General features: G+C 36.7%; 3 protein-coding genes and 1 non-coding gene across 8 annotated transcripts in view; 2 read left to right on the top strand and 2 right to left on the bottom strand.

Annotated features, from left to right (window-relative positions):
- The window catches only part of LOC109722534 (golgin candidate 5), an 11,659-nt gene extending 7,521 nt beyond the window's left edge, over window positions 1-4,138 (top strand). The window contains exons 12-20 of the mRNA XM_020250627.1: window positions 143-208; window positions 484-582; window positions 668-886; window positions 1,411-1,498; window positions 1,608-1,834; window positions 2,701-2,760; window positions 2,851-2,964; window positions 3,481-3,555; window positions 3,646-4,138. Coding sequence (XP_020106216.1) covers window positions 143-208; window positions 484-582; window positions 668-886; window positions 1,411-1,498; window positions 1,608-1,834; window positions 2,701-2,760; window positions 2,851-2,964; window positions 3,481-3,555; window positions 3,646-3,672 — 975 coding nt within the window. The 3' untranslated portion in view covers window positions 3,673-4,138. The remainder of the gene's footprint in view (window positions 1-142; window positions 209-483; window positions 583-667; window positions 887-1,410; window positions 1,499-1,607; window positions 1,835-2,700; window positions 2,761-2,850; window positions 2,965-3,480; window positions 3,556-3,645) is intronic.
- LOC109722535 (DEAD-box ATP-dependent RNA helicase 35A-like) lies at window positions 6,479-10,990 on the top strand. The gene is given in 3 exon segments (XM_020250628.1): window positions 6,479-6,750; window positions 6,752-7,461; window positions 9,668-10,990. Coding segments are annotated over 3 exon segments (1,602 nt in total). The 5' UTR covers window positions 6,479-6,723; the 3' UTR covers window positions 10,533-10,990.
- Window positions 19,003-19,084, bottom strand: TRNAS-CGA. The gene has a single exon. It is a non-coding gene; the product is annotated as a tRNA-Ser (tRNA).
- LOC109722327 (probable glucuronosyltransferase Os01g0675500) lies at window positions 19,961-26,848 on the bottom strand. Of its 5 annotated transcripts, none has more exons than XM_020250347.1 (4): window positions 26,726-26,848; window positions 25,060-26,454; window positions 21,805-22,054; window positions 19,961-20,585 (listed from the first exon to the last, which is right to left on the bottom strand). In XM_020250347.1, exons 2-4 carry the CDS (start codon window positions 25,965-25,967, stop codon window positions 20,412-20,414), a joined length of 1,332 nt encoding a protein of 443 aa, XP_020105936.1. In that variant the 5' UTR covers window positions 25,968-26,454; window positions 26,726-26,848; the 3' UTR covers window positions 19,961-20,411. The 5 variants fall into 5 exon arrangements, with proteins under 5 accessions (XP_020105936.1, XP_020105935.1, XP_020105937.1 ...); XM_020250346.1 differs by having other exon boundaries at window positions 25,060-26,436; XM_020250348.1 differs by having other exon boundaries at window positions 25,060-26,329.

Here is a 27,946-nt window from a genome sequence, read left to right as displayed (position 1 = left end):
CCCCCCACAACACATATCGTTCTTTTAGCTTTTTGCATATTATGCACCATTTATGAATATAAATATAATATTTCTTTTTGTAGTTTTTGCATTTTTATGATACCGAATTGCAGCCGATTATAGTAATTTTTAAACTTTACAGGAGACAGCTGCTCGGAGAGCAGAAGCTTGGACTGGCGTAGAGAGGGCTCTCAACTCTCGCCTCCAGGTTTGCTTCTTCCTTAATTATTTCGGTGTTTGTATATTGTTTGTCGATGTCGCTAGTTAACGATATGTGAGACTAAAACATGAAACTAACGTGTCGTATGGCTTGAAGAAAATGCATCAATTTTACAACTCTAGAACAAGTGCTGATATCATTGCGAGGGCCACTTTTAGTTTTCGACAAGTTTTTTGTTTTGTCCATTGTTAAGTACATATTTCGGTACCCTTTGATGACACTGATGTGTGGAGGCTCTAACAATATTTAACTTGAATTGACAGGAGGCAGAAGCCAAAGCTGCAGCAGCAGAGGAAAGAGAGCGATCTCTAAATGAGCGTCTATCTCAAAGTTCATCTCGAATAACTGTTTTAGAGACCCAGGTTCTTCCTTCTCCATTTGTTTTCTTGCAGGCATATTTGGATTTCAAAGAATTTATTATCTAATTATTGATATTATTCTTCACAGATTACATGTCTTAGAACAGAGCAAACACAGCTGAGTCGGTCTCTTGAAAAGGAACGACAGCGAGCATCTGAAAGTAGGCAAGAATATCTAGCTATAAAAGAGGAAGCTGCAACTCAAGAAGGTAGGGCTAAACAACTTGAACATGAAATTAAGGAGCTTAGGACGCAGCACAAAAAGGAGTTGCAAGAAGCAACAGGGTCAAAAGAACTTCTTGAGAAGGTTGACATCATCTTGCCTCAAAATATAACTTGCCTATAAATTTAGATATTTTTGTAATGCCGCTTCCACAAATATGATTTCCCGTTTTAGTAGCAATAGCTTCCATTAGTCTTCCCTTGTTGAGCCGTAATTTGGTGTATGGGTTGTAGTGATGACAGCACATCATAGACTAACATCTTAAAAGCTCTTCCAAAACATGTTTTCTCTTTATGAAGAAGCAGGTGGCTGCCGTAGGCAGCAATTGATATTCATTGGAGATATTACTCCTTGTTAGTAATTCATTGGCTGGGTTCATTTCTCCTAACGCTTGACAATTACTTTTTAATTTCTATATATCCCTACAAAAATTCAGTGACGTGAGGTAAATCAGTTGCTGCTTTTGCTTTTGATCAAAAGTAAATTATGCACCATCTTATCTTATGATTTTGTTGAACAGTCTTGATTTACTTTTGATCCATAATCAGTTATGAACGTATGTGTTTCAACATTTACAACATCAACTTTTTGAATAATTATATTTTCAGGAACTTGAAAGGGAAAGAAGTGCTAGAGAAGAATTAGAAAAAGTTGCTACTCGTGAAGCACCTAAAGTTGTCAATCAAGATCTAACGAGTAATTTCATGTCCATTTGTTGCAATTTCTTATAGAAATTGAATTTCTTGATCCTTTAGTTGGATTCTTCTGCTCATCTTTGTTTCTTTCTTTTCTTTCTCCTTTGAAGGAAACTACCCCATTAGAAAACTTTCAAGTGCTGGGAGTCTGAATAGCATTGAAGAAAGCTTTTTCTTGCAAGCATCTTTGGATTCGTCTGATGGCTTCCTGTCTGAAAGGAGAATGTCCGGGGAAAGTAATGTTTCCCAATATTTCCTCAAAAGCATGACACCAAATGCTTTCGAAGCTGCACTTCGTCAGAAGGATGGTGAACTGCAATCTTACATGTCGCGCCTGGTATGCAACATTATTATTTTTATTTTGAAGGTCATCAAGTAGAGAAAGATGTGATGTTGCAGTTTTCTTCTGGAGAAATGGACAAATTTCTTTGTCTGTAGCTCCTCCGAAAACAATTTGTATATATAGTGAGCTAGAGTAAACAGAAAATGGAAATATAGTTTTGCGCGATTCTACTGTATGAAAAAGCGCTAGGCTGGCTTGTTTTCCATCTTATTTGAAACTCGCTCACTTACAAGTTATGTCCACATCACTGTCCTATTCTATGAACCAACTAGGATTTGTCTGATCAGCACACTTGCCCTTGGGACCAATCAAGGTATAGGTTATAGCGTGCATGCTGATGTATGTCCCATCTATTTAAACTGCATTTGTTCATGGGCAGAGATGTGTAAATACCTCTTCTTTTTTTTTTTCTTTCCAAAGAATCATGCTGTCATGCATCTTGTTTGCTTTACATGCTATCGCTAGGCTCTCTCTTTATTCTCATTTAGCATTTTTTCAGGTAGTAAGGTCTATCTTTTCATTGTGTGTTTCCTGAGAACTACTGGTATAGTAACTTGGTCAAACCTTTGGCTCTCCTTGGAGAACTAGTTTTATATGATTCATGAATTTTCGTGCTTTGTTAAGTTCGTTATGCATTGCCTGATGAAGCTGGTTTTCTGTTGTAGTATTGACGGTGTTGTTTTTTCGTTCATATTTTCCATTCATTCTTTTCTTTCTTAAAACTTTATCATGTGTTTTTCCCTTATGATATATAAAGTGTTCGCGAGCTTTTTCTTTTCCATTTTAAAATTTTCAATGACTGAACCATCAAACTGTATGGAATAAGGAATCCTTACAATTTTAATTTATACTTTCTACAGGCCTCGTTGGAGTCTATCCGTAACTCACTAGCTGAGGATCTGGTGAAAATGACTGAGAAAGTAATGACCAACTAACTAAAGTTTTCTGAATCTTGATCTGCTGTGCTTTAGGATTTTCCGTAATAATCATGAAAAGCTCTTTCATGCCAGTACGAAAAGTTGAAGGTAGAAGCAGCTGTTTTGCCTCGCTTGCGGGACGAGCTGGATGCTTTAAGGCGGCGCCACTCTGCAGCACTTGAGCTTATGGGCGAACGTGATGAAGAGGTATCGAGCTCTTTTGCACTGTTATCATAATTTGTTGTTTTGTCAGTTAATCACACACATACCAAACTTTGTCCAGAGAACAATCAACTTAATAATAATCCACATTTTACCTAGCCTCTGAAAATTACTAATCCACTTGAGTACCTTCACTGTAAATTTTTTCTTTGGTGATACTGTGATAATGTTCTTGCATGTTGGAGTGATTCCTCTTCAGTGACATCAAGTTGCATGGGGTGAGGAATCTGTTATCTTAGTGTGGTTTAGAAAGAAATAAGCTTCTTTCTCAGTTTTATCTGTCTTATTTAGTTCATCACCAAGACTCGCACAATTTCTGTGGCTCCAATCGCATTGTTTTGTGGTATTCCTTTTTTTACATGTCTGTGATCTGATGTCTGAACTTTGGAGCTGAAAATGTTCAGTTTAATTTGTCCTCTTTTCGTATGAAAGGAAAAACCAAAATATCTCCTTGTACCTTCGCTTGACTTAAGCATTTCTTTTCACAACATTGAATTACAGTTGGAGGAGCTGCGAGCCGATATTGTCGACCTAAAGGAGATGTACAGAGAGCAAGTTAGTTTGCTTGTGAACAAGGTAGAAGGATTTTACCCATTAATTATTTTCCTTCTTTTTTACGAGTTTTTCTGATCTGCGATTATTGATCCTATCTATTTTCTCAAGCAGATGCAGATGCTTAGTTCCTCAGTTTAGACACCCAGCTCACGATTTTCCCGACAGAAACTACCAAAATGGTTGAAACAACAAAGCTGTGTCAATCCTGCTTGATTATTTTTTGAGTACAGAACTAGAAGTTGAGCATATTCTTTAAAATTTTTATCGAGTCCAGGACTCTCATAGCCTTCGCTCCGGAGCCCCTTCAAACTGCCTGCCTTTAAAGAAAAATTTCCAAACTGGGGTTCATACTGCACTCTGCAGTGTATACTTGTACCGGCCGTATTTGTTTGTCATACGGCAGATCTTGTGCAGTAAGTTGATGTACATGTGCCCAAATCTTTACAAGTTGGATTTACCTCTCTTTTCAAGAAAATCTGTTATAGTGGAATTTCTTTCAGTTTCTCGTAAACCTATTCGTGTAACTATTTGATAAGGTGGTTGTGTTTTTGAGTGTAACGAAGGTGCAATGATCTTCAGGCGATCTTCCGATGCCTTTGCCTTCTCTGATTTTTTTTGTTTTTTCTGTAATTATTTTTTTTTTTTCTGTTTTTTTGTTTTTTTTTTTTTCATGTTTAACCAACTTCATGCGTTTCAATGTTTATGCATCGTTGGCCTCGGTCTCGGCCTCAGCCTCGGCCTGGCATTTGCAGCAGCTTTACACCGAAAAGCATTAACAAGGCTTTTGATGTTTAAAAGCTGAAACAAAAGTGAGCTTTCCGGTAGCAAAATATCCAGCTTCCAATGTATCTACTTAAACAGTACTTCTGTAGAATCGTTGGTCCTTGGTTTTCATTTTTTTTCTTCTTTTTGAGTGCTCTTTGCTTGGATGATCCTATAAATTGTAGGTGAAAAATGTATGGAGACCCCCTCAACTATTTATCAATTTGAAAGATCCCCTCTCTCTCTCTCTTTTTTTTTTTTTCTTTTTTCTTTTTTCTCTCTGATTGATGCTCTCTCAATATATAATTTTTTTAGAATTACGAAATTTTAGTAAAAAAATTTAAATAGTTTAGGAAACATATTAATAACTTTGAACAAATTTGATGACTTTAATTAGTTTTTTGGTAAATAAAATTAGGGCAATTAACAGTTATAACTAATAGTCATTAAATTTGATGAAATTCTTAAATTAATTAAATATAAAAGCTTAAAAATTTAGGAGCTGAGGGAATCTCATTCTTCCAACGCCTGTAGTTGAGGGGGTCTCTATACATTTTTCACCAAACGATTAGGTTTGGTCAAATATAAAAACTTAAATGTTCTTAAGAAAGTGTTTCTAGCACCAATAACTTTCATAATAAGGAAACTAAGCTGAAGGATTAGAATTTGTGGTTTTTTTACATTGAGCCCCCTCAATTTTGTCTTTTTTTTTTTATAAATTATCCCAGTAAATTTATATTTATATAAATGAGCCTCTTCATGCTACGCGAGTGCTACGTTAAACAGTAAAAGATCATGTCGGGGTTTTTAAGTTCCACATGGTGATTTAATCACCGTTTTAAACTTGATGATTGGATTACCGTCCTTTTTGTATTTTTAATATATTTCTTTAATTCCCATTATTTATGAGTACGATGACTAGATCACAGTGTTTTTTTTTTTTAATATATTTCTATAGTTCTATAATTTCTAAGTTAAAAAATAGAAATGATATGAACGCAATAATTAAGTCACCATATTTTAAATACAGTGACTGAATAACTGTTTAATAAGAGAAAGATAAAATAGGGTTTTTTTTTTGCAAATAGCCCCCTGAGTAATTTTTATTTTAAAAATAGCCCTATCAAAATAAAAATTGCAAAAATGACCCTGTTCCTGCCACGCAGGCGCTACGTCAGCACGACGCGGGCAGGGCTGGGGCCAAGGTATTAAGTTGAATACGGTGAATCATTCACCGTGTCTAAACACGGTGAATGAATGATTCACCGTGTATAGTACTTATTTTTTGTATATTGAAAAGTGGAATGAGGAGTAGGGATGTCAATAGATATGGATATCTGAAATATTATCCGAATCCAAACCTTTATTTTTGTTTATTTATATAATATATAAAATATTTAATAATTTTTATTCCTTAGATCTTCATCTAACAGTATAGATTTTTAAAACTCGCTGGGTTGGATAAAGATCTAAGGAATAAAAATTATTAAATATTTTATATATTGTATAAATAAACAAACAAAAAATAAATTATGTATATATATATTATATTTATTCGGGTTTGAATTCGAATCATATTTCGGATATCCATACCTATTGACATCCCTACTTCTTATTCTACTTTTCAATATACAAAAAATACATAACAAAAAAATATGTACTAAACATGGTGAACCATTCACCGTGTTTGAACACGGTGAATGGTTCACCGTGTTCAACTTAACACACGGGCCCAGCCCTGCCCGCGTGGCGCTGACGTGGCGCTATGCGTGGCAGTGGCAGGGCCATTTTTGCCAATTAAATTTTGACAAGGCTATTTTTAAAATAAAAATTTGCCAGGGATCTAAATGCAAAAAAAGCCCGATAAAATACTATCGTTTCGTTTATTTTATTTTAAAATAATCGGACCGTTTGACTCTAGAAAAAGTCCGGTAAAATCCCAGGTTTACTGTTACTCGCTCGGTCCGTTGACTTCAATCGGGTCGGATCCGGCTCGGTTTAATAACCCATCACCCATCGCCGGTGCTATTACAGAGAGATTATAGAGACCCAGGTCCAGACCCCCGACTCCCATTCTCTCTCCACATCGTTCTCCCCCGATCCCCCAATCCCGCAGCCTCCCCGCCATGGCTGCCACCTCGCTCCCTCCACCGTCGCCGGTGCCGGCGCCGGAGATGATGACGGCGGCGCGACGACGACTACGAGGAGTACGTGCCCGTGCACAAGCGCCGCGCCTCGAGGCCAGAAGCTCCTCCTCCTCCACGCAGATCCCTCCTCCCCCCCGTTCCGCCGCCGCTTCGTCCTCCTCCTCCTCGCCCCCGTCCCTGCCCCCGTCGACGCCGCGCCCCGTTCCCGTCTCCGTCCCCGTCCCAGCGCCGTCCCGCAGCGGCTCCTCCCTCCTCGTCCTCGAAGCCGAGCCTCCTCGCCATGGCCTCCCAGCTGAGCGCGAGGCCCCCGAGATCAGCCCGCGGAGCAGCTGGTGCTCCAGGAGCGGGAGATGATCGAGCACCTGTCGGACCGCAAGTCGCTCATGTCCGTGCGCGAGCTCGCCAAGGCATCACCTACTCCGACCCCTCCCACCGGCTGGAAGCCGCCGCTCCGCCTCCGCCGCATGCCCCCCGCCCGCGCCGCCGATCTCCGCCGCCGCTGGCACATCCTCGTCGACGGCGACGACGTCCCCCCGCCCATCCCCTCCTTCCGCGACATGCGCCTCCCCGACCCCGTCCTCCGCAAGCTCCGCGAGAAGGGCATCGTCCGCCCCACCCCCATCCAGGTCCAGGGCCTCCCCGTCGTCCTCTCCGGCCGCGACATGATCGGCATCGCCTTCACCGGCTCCGGCAAGACCCTCGTCTTCGTCCTCCCCCTCATCATGGCCGCCCTCCAGGAGGAGCTCATCATGCCCGTCGTCCCCGGCGAGGGCCCCTTCGGCCTCGTCGTCTGCCCCTCCCGCGAGCTCGCCCGCCAGACCTTCGAGGTCGTCGAGCAGTTCCTCGCCCCGCTCAGGGACCACGGCTTCCCGGAGATCCGCCCCCTCCTCTGCATCGGCGGCGTCGACATGCGCTCCCAGCTCGAGGTCGTCAAGAAGGGCGTCCACATCGTCGTCGCCACGCCCGGCCGCCTCAAGGACTTGCTCGCCAAGAAGAAGATGAATCTCGACAATTGCAGGTTTGCCTTTTCGTTCCCTTCTGTAGCGTTTGCGTGCTAGAATGCTAGATTCATCTTAATCTTCTTGTGAACCCGTGGAGGTTCTCGATTATGAGAATTATTCCGAGAGATTCCAACAAATTTGAGTTTGCCTTAGCGAGCAGATGAAACATTTTGGATCCCCGTAACATCATATTATCGAAATTAACTTAAGCTCTTCTGAAGAACTTTTAAATCCCCGTGATGTAGCTCCTGTCAAGGTTCGCCTTCACGCTTCAGCATAACAACAGGAATTTATAGGTTTAGTGTGCTTTACTTTAAAATTGATATGTTGGCCTTTTCTTAGGATTACGATAGAGAGTTTCTGGTTAAATTGAGTCATTTGGCTGCGTGCGCGGAAATATGGATCAGATACATTGGAGAAGGAGTGTGGATATCACGACATATACTTTGATCAATTAGACAAAATATTAAAAACCAGAAGAATAAAGTGTTTAGTATGATGAATGTAAAAATTGTATGAACGGAAAAAATTGAACAAATTTTGTAGGCATGACTACATCATGGATACGTTAAGAACCTATTTGGATGTTGTAAAAACTTATCCGCTGATAACTTGTGTGGTATGGCTGTTTCTTTTATGATTGCAACCAAGGAGCTTGATCTTATTCCATTCTGGCTGTGATGTGATTTATCATACACCTAAACCGGTCCTAAACAACATCCCTGATTCTGTAGAACCTCATTTAATTATGCTGATAACATTAAATCAAATATTAGGGATATGGAAATCTGCTGTGAAATAGTAAGTGTCAACCTTTAATGTGCGAAAACATTCTCTAGATCTACCTAGAATGTTGATATGCACAGAGTTAGATTTAACTTGGTCATGAGTTGAGGTATCTATGAGTTATAGATTGGCAGGTAATTGAACTAGTTCTAAATTGATCTAGAAGGTTAGAAGATGAGTGCAAAATGGACAGTTGCTTTTAAGATGTAGATATTTAAAACTACAAGAGCAAAAGTAGTAAAAATTAGAAAAGGCATATGAAGATTGAAATTAGAGAAGAGAAAAGAAAAACTAAATTTCAAGTTAATGGTACCTTATTCATTACCTCGGAGGACCCTACCAAATGGTGCCTACTTTAGTGCCAAAATGTTGTAATTCATATGGGTTTCTCATCGTGCCTTCAATGTGTGTAAGACCTTTCCTAACAGTACGGGATGAAACAAAATCTTTAGTCAACTTGAATATCTAGTATAGCACAATTTTTTAAAAAATTTTTCCAGAAGTTCCGACTTTCTGCTCTTTATATGGACCATGCAAAGTAATTTAGACTTGGGCTTTAAAAATTATCTAAAAGATGAAATTCATTAAAGCTCCAAAACTTTTTCTTACTGATGCCTAAATAAAGAAATTGAATAATAAATCATCCCAAACATTTAGGTCGTAATAAATTATCCAAGGATGACTTATTTCGTATGAGAATTTTTTAGTATGATTGTAAGTACGGAGTTTGATTTTTTGCTTCTTCAAAGGTCTTGTTGTTCATGATTTGGTAGGATAGCATATTTCACTCGTGAGGTGATTTATCTTATTATGAAAAAATAACTTGAAGTCCGAATATCAGATCTCATTCTAAACATTTGATCACATTCATCAATCAAATATGTAAATTTCTTGAGTAAATCAATGGGATATACCAAACAAGATAATCATGCATCCAAACAGGATCTTAGTGATTTTAAACACTTAATGTATCCAGACTTCATTGGAGCCTCCAAAGCACTGTTTAAACCCATTAAGACAGAAAAATATAAAAGCAACACATAAGGTCTGCATTGGTCATTATACATAAAAGCAACACTTAAGAGATCCAAACTTGATTGGTGCCTCTTAAGCACTGTTTAAACAATCCATGAAGACAAAGCAAAAATAAATGCAACACATAAGTTCAGCATAGATACTTTTTCAATCAAGCCAACTATGGAAGTTCAACATTGTTTGCATTGTTTTTGTTAGTAAAAATCTGCTCACCAAACTATCCAAAAAAGCATGATCTAACTTAAAGAGAAAGATATGTTACTTTATGTTTTGCTTCCTATTTATCACATTCTGCCCCCAGAACATCCATAATTTACTAAAGTCTTCCAGCCAGACAGTTTAACAACATAATATGAATATCAAGCACGTGTCTCATCATTCTGTCGCCAATCTATCATGCAGGTACTTAACACTGGACGAGGCTGATAGACTGGTTGACTTGGGCTTCGAGGATGACATCAGGGAGGTCTTTGATCATTTCAAAGCACAAAGGCAGACTCTGCTCTTCTCTGCCACCATGCCCAAAAAGATACAGAACTTTGCGAAGAGCGCCCTTGTTAAACCCGTAACCGTCAATGTAGGTCGAGCTGGTGCTGCAAACCTTGATGTCATACAAGAAGTTGAGTACGTGAAACAAGAAGCCAAAATTGTATACCTCCTCGAGTGCCTCCAAAAGACACCACCGCCAGTTCTAATATTCTGCGAGAACAAAGCTGATGTGGACGACATTCATGAATATCTCCTCTTAAAGGGCGTTGAAGCTGTAGCTATTCACGGTGGGAAAGACCAGGAAGAGAGGGAGTATGCAATCTCGGCCTTCAAGTCGGGGAAAAAGGATGTACTTGTTGCCACTGATGTGGCTTCCAAGGGTCTTGATTTTCCTGATATCCAGCATGTGATTAATTATGACATGCCTGCTGAGATTGAGAACTACGTGCACCGGATTGGCCGAACAGGACGGTGCGGGAAGACGGGCATCGCCACAACGTTCATAAACAAGAACCAGACGGAGACGACACTTCTCGACTTAAAGCATCTCCTTCAAGAAGCTAAGCAAAGAATACCGCCTGTGTTGGCGGAATTGAATGATCCGATGGAGGATGAGGATGCAATTACAAATGCTAGTGGAGTGAAGGGATGCGCATATTGTGGTGGGCTCGGGCATCGTATTAAGGATTGCCCAAAGTTGGAGCATCAAAAGACCATGGCAATCGCTGGTTCGAGGCGGGATTATTTTGGTTCGGGTGGCTACAGGGGAGAGATATAATCTTCTTTTGTGCATGTAAAATATATCTCAAGATGGGATGCAGATTGCTTCCACTGTTTCATGTTTTAAAGGGCTCAACTGGAGGGTGGGTGATGCTTGCTATAGGTAGAAGAAACCAAGATTGTGAAAACTTTTTTGAATGCTTTGAGTTTTCTCGTCCCATCAGGAAGCATTGAATGCCTATTTCGTAGGGCAAGCGGCAGTTTCAATTATATTCGTCACCCCCTTGGGCGGCCAACTTGTAACATATACTGAAGAAATATTAGTATTGTTTGAGGTGGAACTCTTTGCTGGCTATTTAATTCTACTTTGTGTCCACTCTTGTAGTCGGTAGCTCTGAGCGAGATCACTTTGTTCTCTAGATAAGTATGGATTTCATACAATTAGATAGAAGCATCATGTTGTATTATTTTGCTTGGTAATTGAGGAAACAGATAGTAAGACTTTTGTTTCTTTAATCCTGGAGAATGAGGGGGGTGTTTCATGGGGTGGTCCTTCTGAGCAGTATTTCGGATTGCTCTTATCATCTCAGCCTGAATTAGTTTGATCTTATCTGTTTACTTTTATCTTGAGCTGTTGACCAAAAAAAAAAAAAAATGAAAATCATGTAATCAACTGAGAAGTGTTGATTGTCGAAATTTGAGCTCTGAACTTTTCTCATCTTGATTCTCTTTGGGCTTTTGAATTATTTTTGTCAATTTTGATGAGGTGATCACAAGATGTTGCTGCTGTGATTAACTGATTCTGATGGTGAAGGTGTTCATTAATGACTGTGATTGGCGGTTCGTTTTATGTCAATATCTTTCTTAGAAATATATCACAAACCTGAGCAGTTTGTGATATATTTCTCAGAATAAGCTGTTATATTTAGCCGTTGATTTTGAACTCTTTTGATTGCTAGGTGAAAAACAGTAAAATTTATTTTCTAGATACTTCAAATACGTTAGATTAAGCATAATGGAGCCGATCGTCTATTTGGAAGCTCCATCATCGAAAATGGTTTAGAAGCACCGAGGTCTTGGTGCTCCTAATACCACACAAGACCTACTCTTAATATATATATAAAATATAAAATGTAGGGTTTTGTTTGATTCATTCATTAATTCAGTCCAAAGTGCTTTCTTGATTAACACATGTAAAGAATGAACTGAAGGACTATTGTGTGAGTACAACTAATCCGAAAGATCGTATGAGACTAGAAAGCAACAAACCAAAGTCTTATACTTTTTATTCACAAGCAACTTAGTCAACTACAAGAAAAAGTATAAAGATACAGAACACTGCAAAACTGCAAACAGACATAATATTATTGCCTCATTTACTGTATTGTAAGGCAACACACCAACAGCAACAGCTATAAAAGCACTTGAGAGACAGATGCTATGATTCATCTTAAGATTGCCTTGAGGATCTCATCAGCCCCTGAGATGGTGAACTCTCCGCCCTGCTCGACTTTCGCGACCTTCACCTTGTGATCATCTTCTCCGCGAGCGTCGAGCTCGAGACCGAGCGCATGGAGCCGTCAGCGAGGAACTTCAAATGCTTGTTGTCGGGATTAGTCTTTCGCTCGCGGAGCAATGACGAAGGGGTCATTAACTGCAGAGTTTTCGCCGAACAGAAAACATCAGGATCAATATAGTCCAATGCATGATAATAATAATAATAATAATAGGATTGTATTATATATAAGTTGTATTTATCATTCTTCTGCATCATGTGCCTTTTCAAGAATATCACTAAAAGCAAGATTCAGATCAATCTATTCAAATTTCCGCCTCAAACTATATTTGTATTCTGCATCATGTGCCTTTTCAAGAATATCACTAAAAGCAAGATTCAGATCAATCTATTCAAATTTCCGCCTCAAACTATATTTGTATTCTGCATCATGTGCCTTTTCAAGAATATCACTAAAAGCAAGATTCAGATCAATCTATTCAAATTTCCGCCTCAAACTATATTTGTACCCTCTCGTTACAGGAATAGAAACATATATATCCTAGTTAAGATCATTAGTTGGATGGATTGAATATGAGTAAATAAAGAAAATGATAAAGCAGGGAGAAATCAAGTTAATACTGGGAAACAAGAACATTTACTGTGTTGGTCCAATCAGTCCATATAGTTGAATTATTTCAAACTTATCACGCCATTTTAAATTTGAAAATGTCAAATTTTCTGGACGCAGTCTTTTCTAGGACAGTTTTTTTGCTATTTAATATTACTCAGGCAAGTCGCAACTGATTTTCAAGTTGAAATTGACTTTTATCGCTGAACTAAATTTCTGCAAAAGTTACTGTTTGTTGCTGGTCGTTTAGTATAGTACAAAGTTACTAGTTTTGAGCTAAAAGTACCACCAATTTTGGTGTTTATCTGATGGGTAATAGATGCGTAAAAGCCGAAATTATATTAGAACTAGGTTGGAATACTATCAATAGCACAAAACTATTGGTGCTATTGATTTTTTAGTCCTTGGATTGATAAATGGATGGTTAGGATGATGTGGGCCCCTTAGGGTTGAGTGAGTGGTTGGTTGAATAGTATAATCTGACGGTTAAAAATAATCAAAGGGTTAAATTTAACAGTAGAAAACTCGATAGCACCAAATCCTTGGTGCTATCGACAGTACTCCAGTCGGATTCTATATGTATATTTGTTTTACCAAAAGTTCTTACATTATTTGCTTTCTCATTTATGTTATTTTTCCTTCCCTAATTGACTTCACTGCCAGCTAGAGTAAAATGAATTATGACATTTAGGAAAGTTGGGCTATAGCTTAATTTAATTTATGACGAAATAAATGATGGTCAAAAATTATTTTACCTCTTTTCACTCTCAATAAAATAAACATATCCTAATTGAAAATATTTCGGCTCTGCTAGCCTTCATATTAGTGGTAGTGGTAGATCTAGAAATTTTTTCTCATGGAGTCAATATACAAGAGAGAAAAAATATACAAAAAAAATGAACTAGTTATTAGTATTGTATAAAAAAAATAAATTAATATTTTTTCTGCCTAGAATTTTTTTTCTTATTAACTTTTTTGCTATTGCTAAGGAAAATAAAGATTAGTGGGCCATCAGACTCACTATTGCATTCTTGTCAAAATTTTGTTGGACCCCATCTGAGGTCAACTTGGACCCAAAGTGGGGTCAATTTAAATAGGAAAAAATCCAACTAAAAAGTTTTTCTTAGACTAAATTACAGAAAACCTCCATGTCAAAACTCATTTTTTTACTTTCCTCCCCTGTTATTTAAAAGCCTATACTTTGCCCCCTTGTAAAATAAAAAATGTGCACAGGGGGGTACGGTGTGACAAAATGACCATTTTGCCCTTCGCCATTTTCGTTTTCTCCCTCTCCTCCTCATCCGCGGACTCGATAGGGAAGAGGGCAGCGCGCAAATGGCCTCCGGGATTGCGCCCGTGAGGCGGTTGTGCGCGACGTCGAGCTGCTGGAGGTCGATGGCGCCGGAGAGGGAGGACGGGACTGCCCCTGTGTGCGAGGACGATGATGGAGGCCGGGGAGTTGCCGAGGTCGGCGGGGATGGGGCGGCGGAGGCGGTTGGAGTTGAGGAAGATGGCGTCGAGGGGACGGTCGAAAAGGAGGTTGAGCTCGTGGAGGAGGGCGAGGCCGGCGAGGGCGCTGTCCCGGAAGCCGTCGAAGCAACAGGAAAGGGGTGGAGGGGTATTTTTGGCATAAAAAAAAATTTATACCGGAACCCTAACGGTACGGGGTGAAGTGCACATTTTTCATTTTACAAGGGGGCAAAGTGTAGGCTTTTAAATGATAAGAGGAGAAAATGAAAAAACGGGTTTTGACAGGAGGGTTTTCTGTAATTTAGCCTTTTTCTTAAGTGGACTCATAAAATAGGATATTTTGCATTATCTTCATTAGGGTCAATGGACCCACTGAGATATATATGCATCCGCGCTGATTAGTGGGCGACTATACTTTCTGATAATCTTTATTTATTTATTTTTACCGCTTCATTCATATTATTCGAAATGAACTTAACTGAAAATGTAAAGCAATTAGACTTCGAAGTTGGGACCTCGGATACCAACGATCAAACCTTTTGTCACTTGTGATAGAGACGGTCACCAGTAATCTTTACTTTTAAGTAATTTAATCGGATCGAATATATTTGTTGCATTAGTTTAATTTCGTAATCACACATTGAATTAGGTAAGAAGTGTAATTGTGAGAAATTAGTGAAAAAAAAATAATTTGAGAGTGTCGTCTGAAATGACTGGTTCAATTAAAGCTTTCTGCATAAATACAATCTTATGAGAACTTTCATCAGCACTAAAATTTATTAACTGATTTCTCTGTGCAAAATCGTTAGTGGCTTCTGGTTATTATAGCTATAATGAGAAGTTTTATGAAAGAACTTTTTACATTTCTGGAACTAATAATAAAAAACCATTTTAGCTTTGCATTACAGCCTAAACGTCACGGGCAATGACATGAAACATGGAATACGGCACGATTCGGACACGACGACTTGACGGCTTAAAAAAAATAAGAATATGGATCACAGTGTGGACAACGCTCATAAAATATATTATTATTAATATATTATATATAAACTATTAATTTTGGTAAAATATTATTATATTTGTTATAGGAACGAAAGTTAGTAAAATTTTTATTGATAGTTTATATATTTTAAGAAAAAAAATTCTCTACTATATATAATTTATTTATATTATCCAAAAAAATTTTATATGCATTCATTAAAAAATTAAAAAATTTATTATTTTATATTATATATGTATGAAAAAAATATATATATATATATATATATATATATATAATATATATTATAATAAATATATATTAATTAGTTATATACGTTATGGATCGACATTGAACGCGCGTTCAAGAAATGTCCATCGGATACGAATCAATGTATGGACAGTGCATGTCTGAACAGACATGCCGAGATTTATTATAATTGTTCGGTGACATTATAGATAACAGCAGAAGAATCTTCTTTTTTTTTTTTTTTTTTTTTTTTTTCCAAACATCTTGCTTCTACTTCTCAAGTTGAAAAAAAAAACGAAGAAAAAGATGTCAACTTCTTACTTGAAATTGGTTGAGAAACTCATTCCTTTATTATTATTTTTTTTAAGGAAGCAATTCTATGTGCATGGTTGGTGGAATTGCAATATTGTCCTATACCAAATAACATATATAATTTCCAGTCAAATACATTGAAGATAACACTTATTAGAATTAAATTCTCTATTTTTGACAAAAAATTTTTTATTGCTTTTGGAGATAGATATTCTCGAATCCAACACAACCTAAGAGGAATCTTAGTTTTTCCTCTTATCCCCACCATATTTAGCTGGGAATAGTGAAAATTTGTTGGGATAAAAATTTAGTCCCAAGAGTAGCACAAATTAATCTTTTGTATTTTCTTAAATTAGTATCCTTAGGTATAAAAATACTATACATTTGAGAATATTTTTCCAACCCAATTATAAATGATAAGGCTTATTTAGCATTAGAATTTATGGACAAACTTGAAAATCTCATTTAAGTTCGGAAAATTTTACAAACAGTTCGAAATTTTTTTTTATATGACTATAACTTTTTGCTCGGCTATCTGTTTTCAACGTGCAACTTTAATTCGGAAACAACTTTTAGAGATCTACTAGTTAACCCCTTGGGATTGAAATGTAATTGTTATAGGCCCCAGATTTGCAATTTTAGATTACTTTTGAAAAGTTTGTATATTTCTTTCTCTATTTTGAGTCGATTATTTAGTCAGTTATGATTATTTCTGATCGGTTTAATTTAAAAATATTTTAGATTTTGTTATTTTCTGTCCTGGTATGATTCGAATCCATGCACTTGTCCCTAATATTAGATATTCAACATGAAGATGATTTTGTGGATCCAATTTTAGTCCTTTCTTATAATGACAAAGTGGAGGAAAAAGTGTTATTTCTAATTTGTCAATGATTGAGGGGAGGATTTTAACTACTTCAGGCACGTTATTCAAAGTACGACGTTCATCGACGGACTTTTCTTTCGTTTAATAATAATTCTGTAAAAATTTTTAATTTGCCAAAAAAAATCTTTTCAAAATTTTATTTCGCCAACTAACTATCCTTTTGCCGACCTCACGGTCCGTTTTCATATTGTTATTGTTGATCTTTTCTTAATAAGTTGTGAGGATTTTTATGTTGTTAAGGTTATATGAAAATTATTAGAATTTTTATCCGGCGGTTAAAATTATATGGATTTTAAGAAAAAGACGTGGATTATTTACTGTCTTTAAAAATAATGAGAAGACGGTAAATCATTCACCGTCTTCTCAATTGTATCAAAGATAGCAAATAATTTAATTACCATCTTTGAGTTATTTTTCAATCCGGTACTATGTTGGACAAAATAGATTACAACGTCCATTTGGTCAATTAAAAATTTTTAAAGGATTAAAATAAAAAAAAATCCTGGCCCATTGACTAACACATCAAAATCCCACAAGGGACCGTTAATTAATTTGGAAGTGACCAAAGTGTCTTTCAAAAGAAGAGTTGTATATTATGGGCAAGTTATATTCAATAAATTTAATCAAAATCAGTCAATAAATAAATAGCAAATTCAATAAATTCATTTATCATACATATATGACGCAAGAAAAAAGAAAAGGTAAAAAAACAAGCTAAGAATATTCAATTGTGTTATATATGTATGATAAATGAATTTATTGAATTTGCTATTTATTTATTGACTGATTTTGATTAAATTTATTGAATATNAATAGCAAATTCAATAAATTCATTTATCATACATATATGACGCAAGAAAAAAGAAAAGGTAAAAAAACAAGCTAAGAATATTCAATTGTGTTATATATCCCTACAATTCTCATCAAGGTATGCTAGTTTTGTGTTTTTTAGTATATATATATATATATATAGTCTAACTGGGATACTATTGATAGCACCAAGGATTTGGTGCTATTGAGTTTTTCACTGTTAGATTTAATTTTTTGATTATTTTTATTCGTGGGATTATACGATTCAACCAACCACCCACTCAACTTTAGGGGGCCCACATCATACTAACCGCACATTTCTCAATCCAATGGATAAAAACCTAATAACATCAATAGCTTAGTGCTATTGATAATATTCCAGCCTAATTCTATATATATATTTCAGACAAATTCATGTAAAATTGAGAACTAGTTATTCACATTGAAATATCACAATAATATTGTAGTAATTTCAAGTAAAAATTTCACACAGATATCGGTGTTGATGTGTATCCATGTCAGGTGGTAATATTTGATTCGCTTGTTACCATTTCCTCCCGCGCGAAATCCTCATTGCAGGAAATGCACTCTCATGCTCCAGGATCCACCCTAATGTGCATCAATTCTCAGATACTGAGTTCCCCAAACCAAAGTCAAATTCTTAAGCTGATCCAATCGGCGACTCGCCCACACCCGCATCTCCGAAACCACGACACCGAGCCTCGGTCGCAGATCGATCAGGGCGCCGATGGCTCGCCCGATCACGATGCACAAAACGAGCACCGCGCCGATCTCCACATTCACCTTGAGGGCGTCGAGGAGCCACGTGACCGACTGCAGCCTCTCGTGGATGTCGAACGCCGCGAACGCGACGAGGAGGAGGACGGAGGCGACGAGGAGGCATACCAGGAGGAGGCAGATGCCGACGAGGAGGGCGCAGGAGATGAGGGAGCCGTGGAGGAGCGCGAGGAGGACGAGGTCGAGGTTCGGCACCATTGGTGCAAGGGAGGGGAAAGATTGGGGGGGTGAGATTTATATGTGCATGGAAAGGATTTGTTGTAGCTACCAAGTTTGAGTTGAGAAGCAAAGAATCATTTGTAATGATATGAGGAAAGCAACTTATTAAAGATCTTGAAGTTTACTTTTTTGAAGTGCAAGTTTGTTATGTTCTTGTGGAACATTGCTTGGCATGTGCAGGAGCTAACTTGCCTTGCTAAACCCTACATTGTGTTATTCTTTAACTAGTAGTTTAATAAGATACAAAGTGTATCACTCACAACACAAAACTATATATAGAGAGAGAGGAAATTGTAAATATAGATTCTTGAATGAGATGTATTTGTGATCACCCTAAGAAGCCATTCAGTTTGAATATCAGAGCAGTGTTAATAATATCTGACTATGATAATGTGTTGTTTATCTAAATGAGATGCGTCTTATAATTTTTTTGTTTTTATTAAATAAAAAAAAATTTTCAAGTTAAGTGGACTAGACTTGAAAACTTGGGGCTTTGGATTTTAATTACTTATCAAAACATTAAAATTTAGAACTCGTAGGAATTTAGGTGGAACTTAAAATACATAAGTAAACAACTATTGTTAAATTGATCTAAGGAACTTAGATGAAATAAAAACTAGTTTAAATTGATCTAAAGAATTTAAATCAAAACGAAAAAATAAAATTATGATTGAAACGTCGACAGCAGGATTCGAACCTGCGCAGGCAGAGCCCAACAGATTTCGAGTCTGTCTCCTTAACCACTCGGACATATCGACGCAGTTAATCTTAAATTATAGTAACTTTTATTAATTAAAAATGAATATTGTGTTTATAATTTCTAACTCGGACTCTAATCAAATCCCACAGCTAATTTAATTAGCTGAATATTGCTAAATTGTTGATGTAGAAGTAATGGAAAAGTATTTATTGTGATTGATGATGCGATCATATATATATATATCAGTAATTTATCAATAGTTAGCTAACTAAATTAGGTTGTGGAACTTATTGCAACAGTTTAAAAATTTCAAGTCAGAAATTATCAAATTAACGTTTGAAGACTGAAGTGCCGCACGCCTCATAGTTTGATGACCAAAAGTGTAATTTACCCAAAAAAAAAAAAAGAAGAAAGAGTTAAAAAGTTAATTTGCCAAAATCTTCTTCAAGGGGTTAGATAGCTGAATGTGAAAGAGGTAGCCAGAAACATGAATGTACTGCTCTAAGCAATGACGATACCTGTTAAGCTCCCGTTTATAGTTTATTTTCGTGCTTCTGCAAATGCTTTGTATATTATAAAAATGTAAAATTATGGAATCAATATATACTTGATTTTACTGACTCTCTCTAGAGCAAGTGACAAAAGGCTTAATGGTTGATACGCGAGGTCCCAAGTTCGAATTTTAGTTGATTCAAATTTTCAGCTAAATTTATTTCTAAATAAAATAAATAAAACGGATAGCCTGCTACCTATCTCTCAAAATATATATATATATATATATATATATATATATATATATATATATATATATATATATATTTTTCGTTGTGAAAAAAAAGAAAAAGAAAAGAGGAAGGACAATATTCTCAGCTACAGTAACTTTTACGATTAATGCTGTTCAAAGTTCAAACATCTGAATAGCATAGCTCGAACATCCAAACAGGAGCAACGAATTCAATTTTTTTATGCACAGGAGATACAGCTTCACCAAAATAACCCAAAAGGCTTGTGAATGTCACCAAAAAACGATTTAAGAACATAGAAACTGCACGAGAATGCTTTCGTTTACAGGAAGAATACAAAGAAACAGAGAGAATTGAAGACGACATTTGGAGTCTAAAAAAATAATAATAATAACAATAAAAACTGAAACAAAGAATATTATACAATAACTGTGTCGGCAAATACGCCTCTCAGCGCCACACATAACCCGCCGATGAAATAAGAATCAGTTGCTTCCTCTAACCATCTTGAGAAAATCTCCATTTGAAGCAATGCGCGGTAACAAATCTATCATAAATCTCATGTAGAGAGAGGAGGAGATATTTCGTCATACGATCGGAAGAAGCAAGTTGAAGGCGGCATTTAGGGGGGAGACTCCATGACTATTGTGCTAGAGGTAGAACAACTTCTAAGTTCTTCTGCATCAACCATCCTACTGGATAGTTAAGTTGAGGAGCTTCCAGATTTAGATGCCAAACCATAATCCTAGAGCAGTTGTCTGCTAAACCTTGCATTTGGCTCTCGTCCTCAACCAGTTGCTCGACAAACTTGCTATCCTGCACGTAAACACATACTCATGTTACTCTTATTGGTTATCAGGTAAGGGGGCAATTGGATTGACGTAATTGCAACACATGGCTCTTAAGTCTAATTATAGCGAGAATAGAAACATTAGTCCCCTCATCGATCACAACGTCATTGAGGAAGTCCATCGCTTGGCTGTAGGCTCAATTCATCAGAGTACCTTTCGCTCAAAAAGGTCCAAAGTCATCTCCTCAACATTGCCGTAACGGACAGCAGAAATAATGTTCAAACTTGGATTAGCAATAATATTAATCCAAGTGCCACACGTGTCAAACTTGGTTCTAGAATAACAAGTAATTATGCAAATACTATGCCTGTCTTGCATGTTAGAAAGGTATGCCACATACTTTCAGTAAAAATATATGAAAGGTAAACTTTGATGAAGTTGACACATGTATACTTAAAAGAGATCGAGGAAAATCCTAGCACTTTGCAAGTCCCACACTTTCAAGTTTCTCATTAAATTTCTTTCTAAGCACTTTTTCTGCGGAATCCTTTTAAATTCGGCGAACAACTTAATTCTGTTCAAGTAGTGCTATTCTACTTGCTTACACTTCACAGATGTATCATCAAATTCTTCAAAAAGTTCAAAAAGGTCCCTACACCAGCCCCCTCTCTCTTTTGCCCATAGCAATAACGGCCTATGTTCGTTTGCATGCACGCCAGTGAGTGGTTATCTTCCAGCTAGGTTAAATTGAATAGGCAAGGAAGAGGCAGTGAAATCAGAATAGCATAAAAGATTTAAAAAAAAGACATAATTTTGAGTTTGAGCGATAATTTTATTAAACTGAACGAACAAACATGGCGTAGAGAGTGAAATATTTGGTGAAAAATGTAGGAAGCTTTTCTATGATTATCGGATTGCATAATGACATATCTATAACCCCTTTCACATTCAGACCTTTTATAGCTTAAAGTGTAAGGTAGTAAAATCGACGATGAAAGGATGAGCGCACTAGGTGATTACCAAAGGACAGTTAATCACAGAATTCTGATGATATGAAGTGTTCGGGTTACTCCCAGCATAAATTATACGATTCTATTGGAATCTGTTAGCAACTTAGCATTGCCCTCGTTGATGAGCTTATAGCCCAGCACATTTACAGAATTTACTTGAAAATGTGTCTCGTATATCAGTACAGTAGGACGAAGGAAACCTACAACTGGGGCACATAAAGCAAATAAACTTACTTGAGAACCCTCCTTTCCGGCGCTGTGTATTCTGATGTTCTCGAAAGTGGGGCGCCGCCATCTCTTGGGATCCCAAAGAATGGTGCTATTAAATGCAAAACCCGACAAGCCAATGTGGAATCTACGAGGAACCCTACTCCTTTGATTACTGTGCCATCCTATAACTTGGCTCCCATTGCAAAGAGGACCTTGTAGTAATACTCTCTTTCTAGCTTTACTGAGCACTGCAATTGGCCATGTGCCAAAGCGCCTGTCACATAAAGAAGGGGTCATAAGAAAGATCTAAGCAAGAAATGGTGATGCAAAGAAGAAATAAGCTAAAGAAAATAATAGAAAACACTGTATGTAAAGGACCTTTTCAGCATAAGTTAACGAAATAGTGCTTACAAGATCGATTACACTTTATTTGTGACATAAGTAGCTCTATTACAATAAGAATATTTAAGCCCTGAGTTGAGAAATTAAAACTGATTTAGGGTTTTAAGGCTTTGTGAAGCGGTTCGAGGTGTTCAAAAACAAAACCTACAACTTACACATTCTAAGTAGTGCATTAATGGTGGCACATGTGAAACAAAAGATGTAATTAGGAGTACCAAAATTGGGATCAGCAAAACTATTTCTTTTTCATCAATCTATAGCATTTTCTTTTCAAATGGTATTAGGAAAAGCCTTTTTTTTTTCATCTATTTACAACATGAATGAACTTTTCATCAGGAATATGCACGATGCTTTTGTTGTCTATCCCCATATCATAGAACCATTATTAGGCATCTATGTGCATAGATACCAAACAAATACTGAAAAGACATCATTGAGATTCCCTGACAAAGCAAATCTCTAACAATATAGTCAAGATACAGAAGAGACGGCATGTATACACATATACATAAAACATATATGTATATGGTTCAGCAATGGTCCTCTTAAGTGGACATAAATAATGCATACTATAGACTTTTTCGCCCTTGAATCAAATACTATTCCACCGACCTCACTAAACCCTACGTATCCAAAGGCTAAAAAGTCCATATTATGCACTATTCATGTCCTCATAAGAGGATTGTAGCTGGACTATATATATATATATATAGAGAGAGAGAGAGAGAGAGAGAGAGAGAGAGAGAGAGCAAAATAAACCATATAGATGCCAAAAAAAAATACAAACGTAGACATAACTGCACATATATATTCGTGTATATTTCTAAGAAGTAAATCAATCAAAGAGTCTCTAGTTGATTTGTCGATGAAAACTAGACATCCTACATTATCACTTAGAACTCTCATCATCACTGAACACTACAATCCTTTCTTGGAAATGGCAAATATAAATCCTAAAGATATACACAACTATCTAAAATTTAATTCTCGTTAAAAATCACAAAAGAAAGGAAAGATGTATGTACCAGTTTGGCCCAGCTTTTGCTGGGCCAAAACACATTTTTTTTCCCCTGATTGGAAGTAATGGGTACATTTTGAAATCTATAAGTAGAACCGCAAAAGCTTGGGAACCCATACTATTGTGGCTGACGCACAACACACACTCTCTCTCCTTCTCCCCTCTCTCCCCCTTCCCCGGACACTATCCACCCTTTCCTCCCCCTCGTCGTTCTCCAAAGTCTCCTCCCCATCCTCTCCTCGATCTCGGTCAAAAGCTTCGATTTTGGGAGGTTGCAGCAAAAGGGGGCCCCATCTTGCCCTATGGGCCATCTCTACGGGTTTCAGGGCGTAAAAGAAGCCCCTTCCATGTTGCGGTCTCTCGTTGTTTTCCCTCTCTAGGGATTGACCATAGAAGGAGGGTTTGTGTAGGAGTGGTGGGTTTCACGGTGGAAGATTGGTTTTGGGGATCGGAGAGGAAAAGCCATAAAGAGAATCACTGCTTCCTCCCTGTACAGGTTTGTTGATGTCACAAGATGCAATTTTTTATGGCTTTTCCAGATTTTGGATGTGCTGTTGGAAGAGGATTTAATTGATTTGGTCCTTTTCTCCTTCAATTTCCGTTTCCAAATTTGATTCTTTTGTGGGTTTCATTTGCCAAATAAGGATTTGATCCCCAAATTCTTAAATCGTCTTGTCGGTATTTGGATTAATTTGGTTGTGATAACTTTGAATTGCAAATGAGTCTATGTATTGGGAAGGCGATGAAATGGCGGATGAAGGGGCTTCAACCCAACATGAAGGAGATTGAATCGGTGTAGGATCTCGTAGATCCGTTATTGAGCACCGGCGACAAGCTTGCTGTCGTCGACTTCTTCTTTCCAGGCTGTGGCGGCTGCAGAGCCCTTCATCCAAAGGTATAATTGGTTCATACTGCCATGAGAAAAGTGTAATCCTACTATTTATAGAGGTTTCTTGTTACATTTTAATATGTTCCTTTAATTTACTAATTTGCAGATTTGCCAGTTTGCTAACATGCAACCTAATATTCTCTTCCTCTAGGTGAACTGTGAGAAGCACAAATCCATGTGTCCTCCCTCTTTTTCAGATTCTACAGAGGTGGGGCGCACAATGTCGGCAATGGGCCTGGACAACATTCATGTATAATTTACTTAGTGATCATGCATATATTGAGACTATTTGGATATTGGAAGTTAAATAGAATATTTTTGATTAAGTTATTTTTAAATTATTTGTTTTATACTAGATATTGTAAATATATTTTATTAGAAAATATTAATATTAATATTTTGATAGTATTTTATCAATTTACAACAGTCCACAATAATTTTCAGATAAATATTAATTAAACAACATTCAATTACAGACAAAACTTATATAACAGAGTTACCAAACATTTTATAGTTTTTTTTTAAATAGCACAACACTATATCTTACAACACTTCTGCAACAGGTCTATGTTCTATAGCTTTGCCAAACATGCCCTAAGTTATGTATCAAAAAGTACTATATCCAATTATCCATTCCAAAGCTCCATTAGAACGTGCCTAGGTATTGATATCCATTCAAAGCTCCATCAGAACATGCCTAGGTATTGAAGTGACCATGACATGAAGTTAGGAAACAGTTAATTACATAATGCCCTAAGAACTACTGACACATTGAAGATATTGTCTTTAATATTTGCATCACAAGAACAATTCGCAATTGTCAAGATATAAGGCTGTTTCAGGAAGTCTTACAATTGTATTGTTATGCCATGATCAAATTGGAAGAAACTCTTCTACAAAGAATTGGCTAGTTTAAAACAACCAGCACACCATGTATATTACAAAGGCAAACATATAAAAAATCATTTACCTGATTTTCCGCATTTCTTCAAAGAGGTCGACCGAATAAATTTGATCATCATCGGCAAAGTATACTATACCATCGAGACGGTGCTTCTCAATGTGATAAAGTGCGATATTTCTTTGGCAAGAAACACTCTTTCTTGGGCTCGTGATGTTATGCCGGCAAACGAGATGTCTATACATGACACCAGTCGCTCTCAACATTTTTTCTGTTTCAATGGACGGTGAGGGCATCTCCACAACTATCCAGAGAACAGGAGGTGGTACAGCTCTCAGTGTATGAGCAAGACGATTCAGATAATATGCTTGGAAAGGCCGATTATATGTGGGTGTCACAATAATAAGGAGCTTTCTGGCAACAAAGTCAAAGTCGTTAAAGGGAGGCACAGTGTACGAGGCATCAAAAGATTCATTTCCTACATCCCATATTGTAGCACTAGATCGGTCCTCTAATTTGGGTATATCAAACATAAAACCATTCTTTTTCACTTCATGTGATCTCCTCGGAATACTTTCAGCTGGCATATCCTGCTCAAAAGGGAACCGCTCGTGTTCAGCTGTAAAATTTGTAGAGACATCAATTGAAAAGAATGGTGTAAAAGCCATGAAACTCCCGATCGTAAAGAAGATAAAAAGATGGAAAGAAATCCTTTTCCAGCTTATTCCTTTCGATCTTGACCTCTCTGACGTCCGAGAATGTCTTTGAAACAATATACCAGCACAGGCAGCTTTTAGTCTACACAAAACCGGAACAGAATCTACAGAACCTAATACTGAATTCATTAACCCTCTCAAAGCCAAGTGGGTCCGAGAATGAGGCAACTTGGGCGAAGGCGAATTATCCACACATTCTTCCCCATTTTGCGCCACTACGTCTCTCTGCAATATTGCTGTATTTCTTCTAATTGATGCCATTTTTCGTACTTGTGAAACAACATGGAAATTTCACCGAATCAATCAATAATCGTCGAAAAATAACACCATGAACTCCCAACCTTATAAAAATAGTGCATCTAGTAGACAAGAACATAAAGCCTGGAACTATCCCAAATTACAGCTCCTTTCATTCATTATACAACAAAATTTCCCCTTCTCTCAGAGCATCGATTTAAGTAACTCCAAATTGAAACTTTTTGCTATCCCACTGTAGTAGATGAGCTCCACATGAGCAAATAGCTCAGTCCAATTCTCATTCTCATGAGATTTTACATTCAAACCTCGCTTGATTCCTCTAACTGCATGCATCCAAAAGTAAGTTGATCCACAACTACGAAACCCTAAAAAACAACAATAATAATAAAGTAGGCTTCAGAAGAAGAACAAATCCAAATCTTAGCACCCCATTTTAATTCTTCCCTTCTTGCGCCGCCCAATTCAATCTATGCTGCAAAGCAAATTAACACTAAACCAACTTAAAATTACTAGTCAATGGATCGATCTAACAACACAAAAGGAAAATTACAAAATGAAGCACATAGCTGAAGATCTTAAACTAAATCAAATGATGAAACAGTGTTGAATCGCACAAATATACCCCAAAATTCGAACTTCCTTGCAGATTCAAATCGAAATATAGCCGGATAAAGTAAGAGTAGGGTCTCTGAATCGTAAATCGAGGCAGAAAAAATTTCAAAAAAAAAAAAAAGGGAAAAATCGGAAGCGTGAAGGATTACCAAAGAATAGGTCTCCGTAGGGTTTTGGAATTTGTTGGATCGATTCCCAAAAGCTTTTTTTTTTTTTTTTCAGAATCGAGGAACGAGGTAGCGTGATGAGAGAGAGAGAGAGAGAGAGAGAGAGAGAGAGAGAGATGGAGTGGAGAGAAGAGAGAGAGAGAGAGAGAGAGGAGAGAAGCAAGAAACGGTAAAATGGCTGCGTAGTACCTGCACTAATTCAATGCTGCGACTAAGTCCATATAATTTGGGGTAAACTTCAAATACCCCCACATGGTTTCACGCTTTCTCATTTTAGTATCTTATAATTTAAAATGTATAAATTTAGTACTTTGTGGTTTATTTTTCTCTTTTCGTCAGCTCCTCTATTAACATTTCGTTAAATTATATACAAAAATACTTCAGATATCTCATCTAAATTTATCGAATATTCACTTCAGTAGATTTTAATTTTAACTCTATCATTAATTTAACAAAAAAGTTAGCGGAGGGAATAGTAAAAAAAGAAAAATAAAACCACCAAAAATTAAATTGATACACTTTAAACCCTAAGATATTAAAATAAAAAAATACGAAATCACATGGATAGTATTTAAAATTTTTCCTATAATTTGGGATAAATTTGCATATGAATCCGAATAAAACTATAAACTTGCATATTTATCCGGAATTTCTATGAAGAAATTTATGGAAATTTTAGCACACTAGTACTCTTTAAAAATTTTATTCTAAAATTAGACCTTTTAAACTTTTAATTGTTTGGCCGAACTCTTTGAATGTAGTTATATTGATGACTAAGTATTGCATGATATAATATAAATTATATAATATAATACTGTGCCGTAAAAAAAAAATTATTGAATGTTTGACTGTTTCCTTCACAAAGTGTTCTAAAATATAGATAATTATTTAGTACACATTTTACTAAGGTGATATTAGGTACTTTAACATACCAAAATTACCAAAATATCCATCATTCAGATTAACAATATATATAGTCATAAAAATATAATAGTACTATCATTCTAATCGGGAACCACTATCATCCTAACCGCACATATCTTTATTTAATGATCGAAAAATTTATAAGTATAAAAGGACTTATACTCAAAAGTATAGTAACCGTAGCATATATATATATATATATATATATATATATATATATATATATATATATATATATATATATATATATATATATATATATATATATATATATATATA

The sequence above is a fragment of the Ananas comosus genome, linkage group 16 (genome assembly GCF_001540865.1).
Source record: "Ananas comosus cultivar F153 linkage group 16, ASM154086v1, whole genome shotgun sequence".
NCBI lineage: Eukaryota > Viridiplantae > Streptophyta > Magnoliopsida > Poales > Bromeliaceae > Ananas > Ananas comosus.
Note: the sequence above shows the minus strand (reverse complement) of the source record. Positions and strands in the feature narration are given on the sequence as shown.

Coding starts and splice junctions, on each gene's coding strand:
- LOC109722327 (XM_020250347.1), bottom strand. CDS start 25,967: ATGGCATCAATTAGAAGAAATACAGCAATATTGCAGAGAGACGTAGTG. Junction 22,055..25,059: donor GAAGAAATGCGGAAAATCAG/GTAAATGATTTT, acceptor TTTATGTGACAG/GCGCTTTGGCACATGGCCAA. Junction 20,586..21,804: donor CCGGAAAGGAGGGTTCTCAA/GTAAGTTTATTT, acceptor GTTTACGTGCAG/GATAGCAAGTTTGTCGAGCA.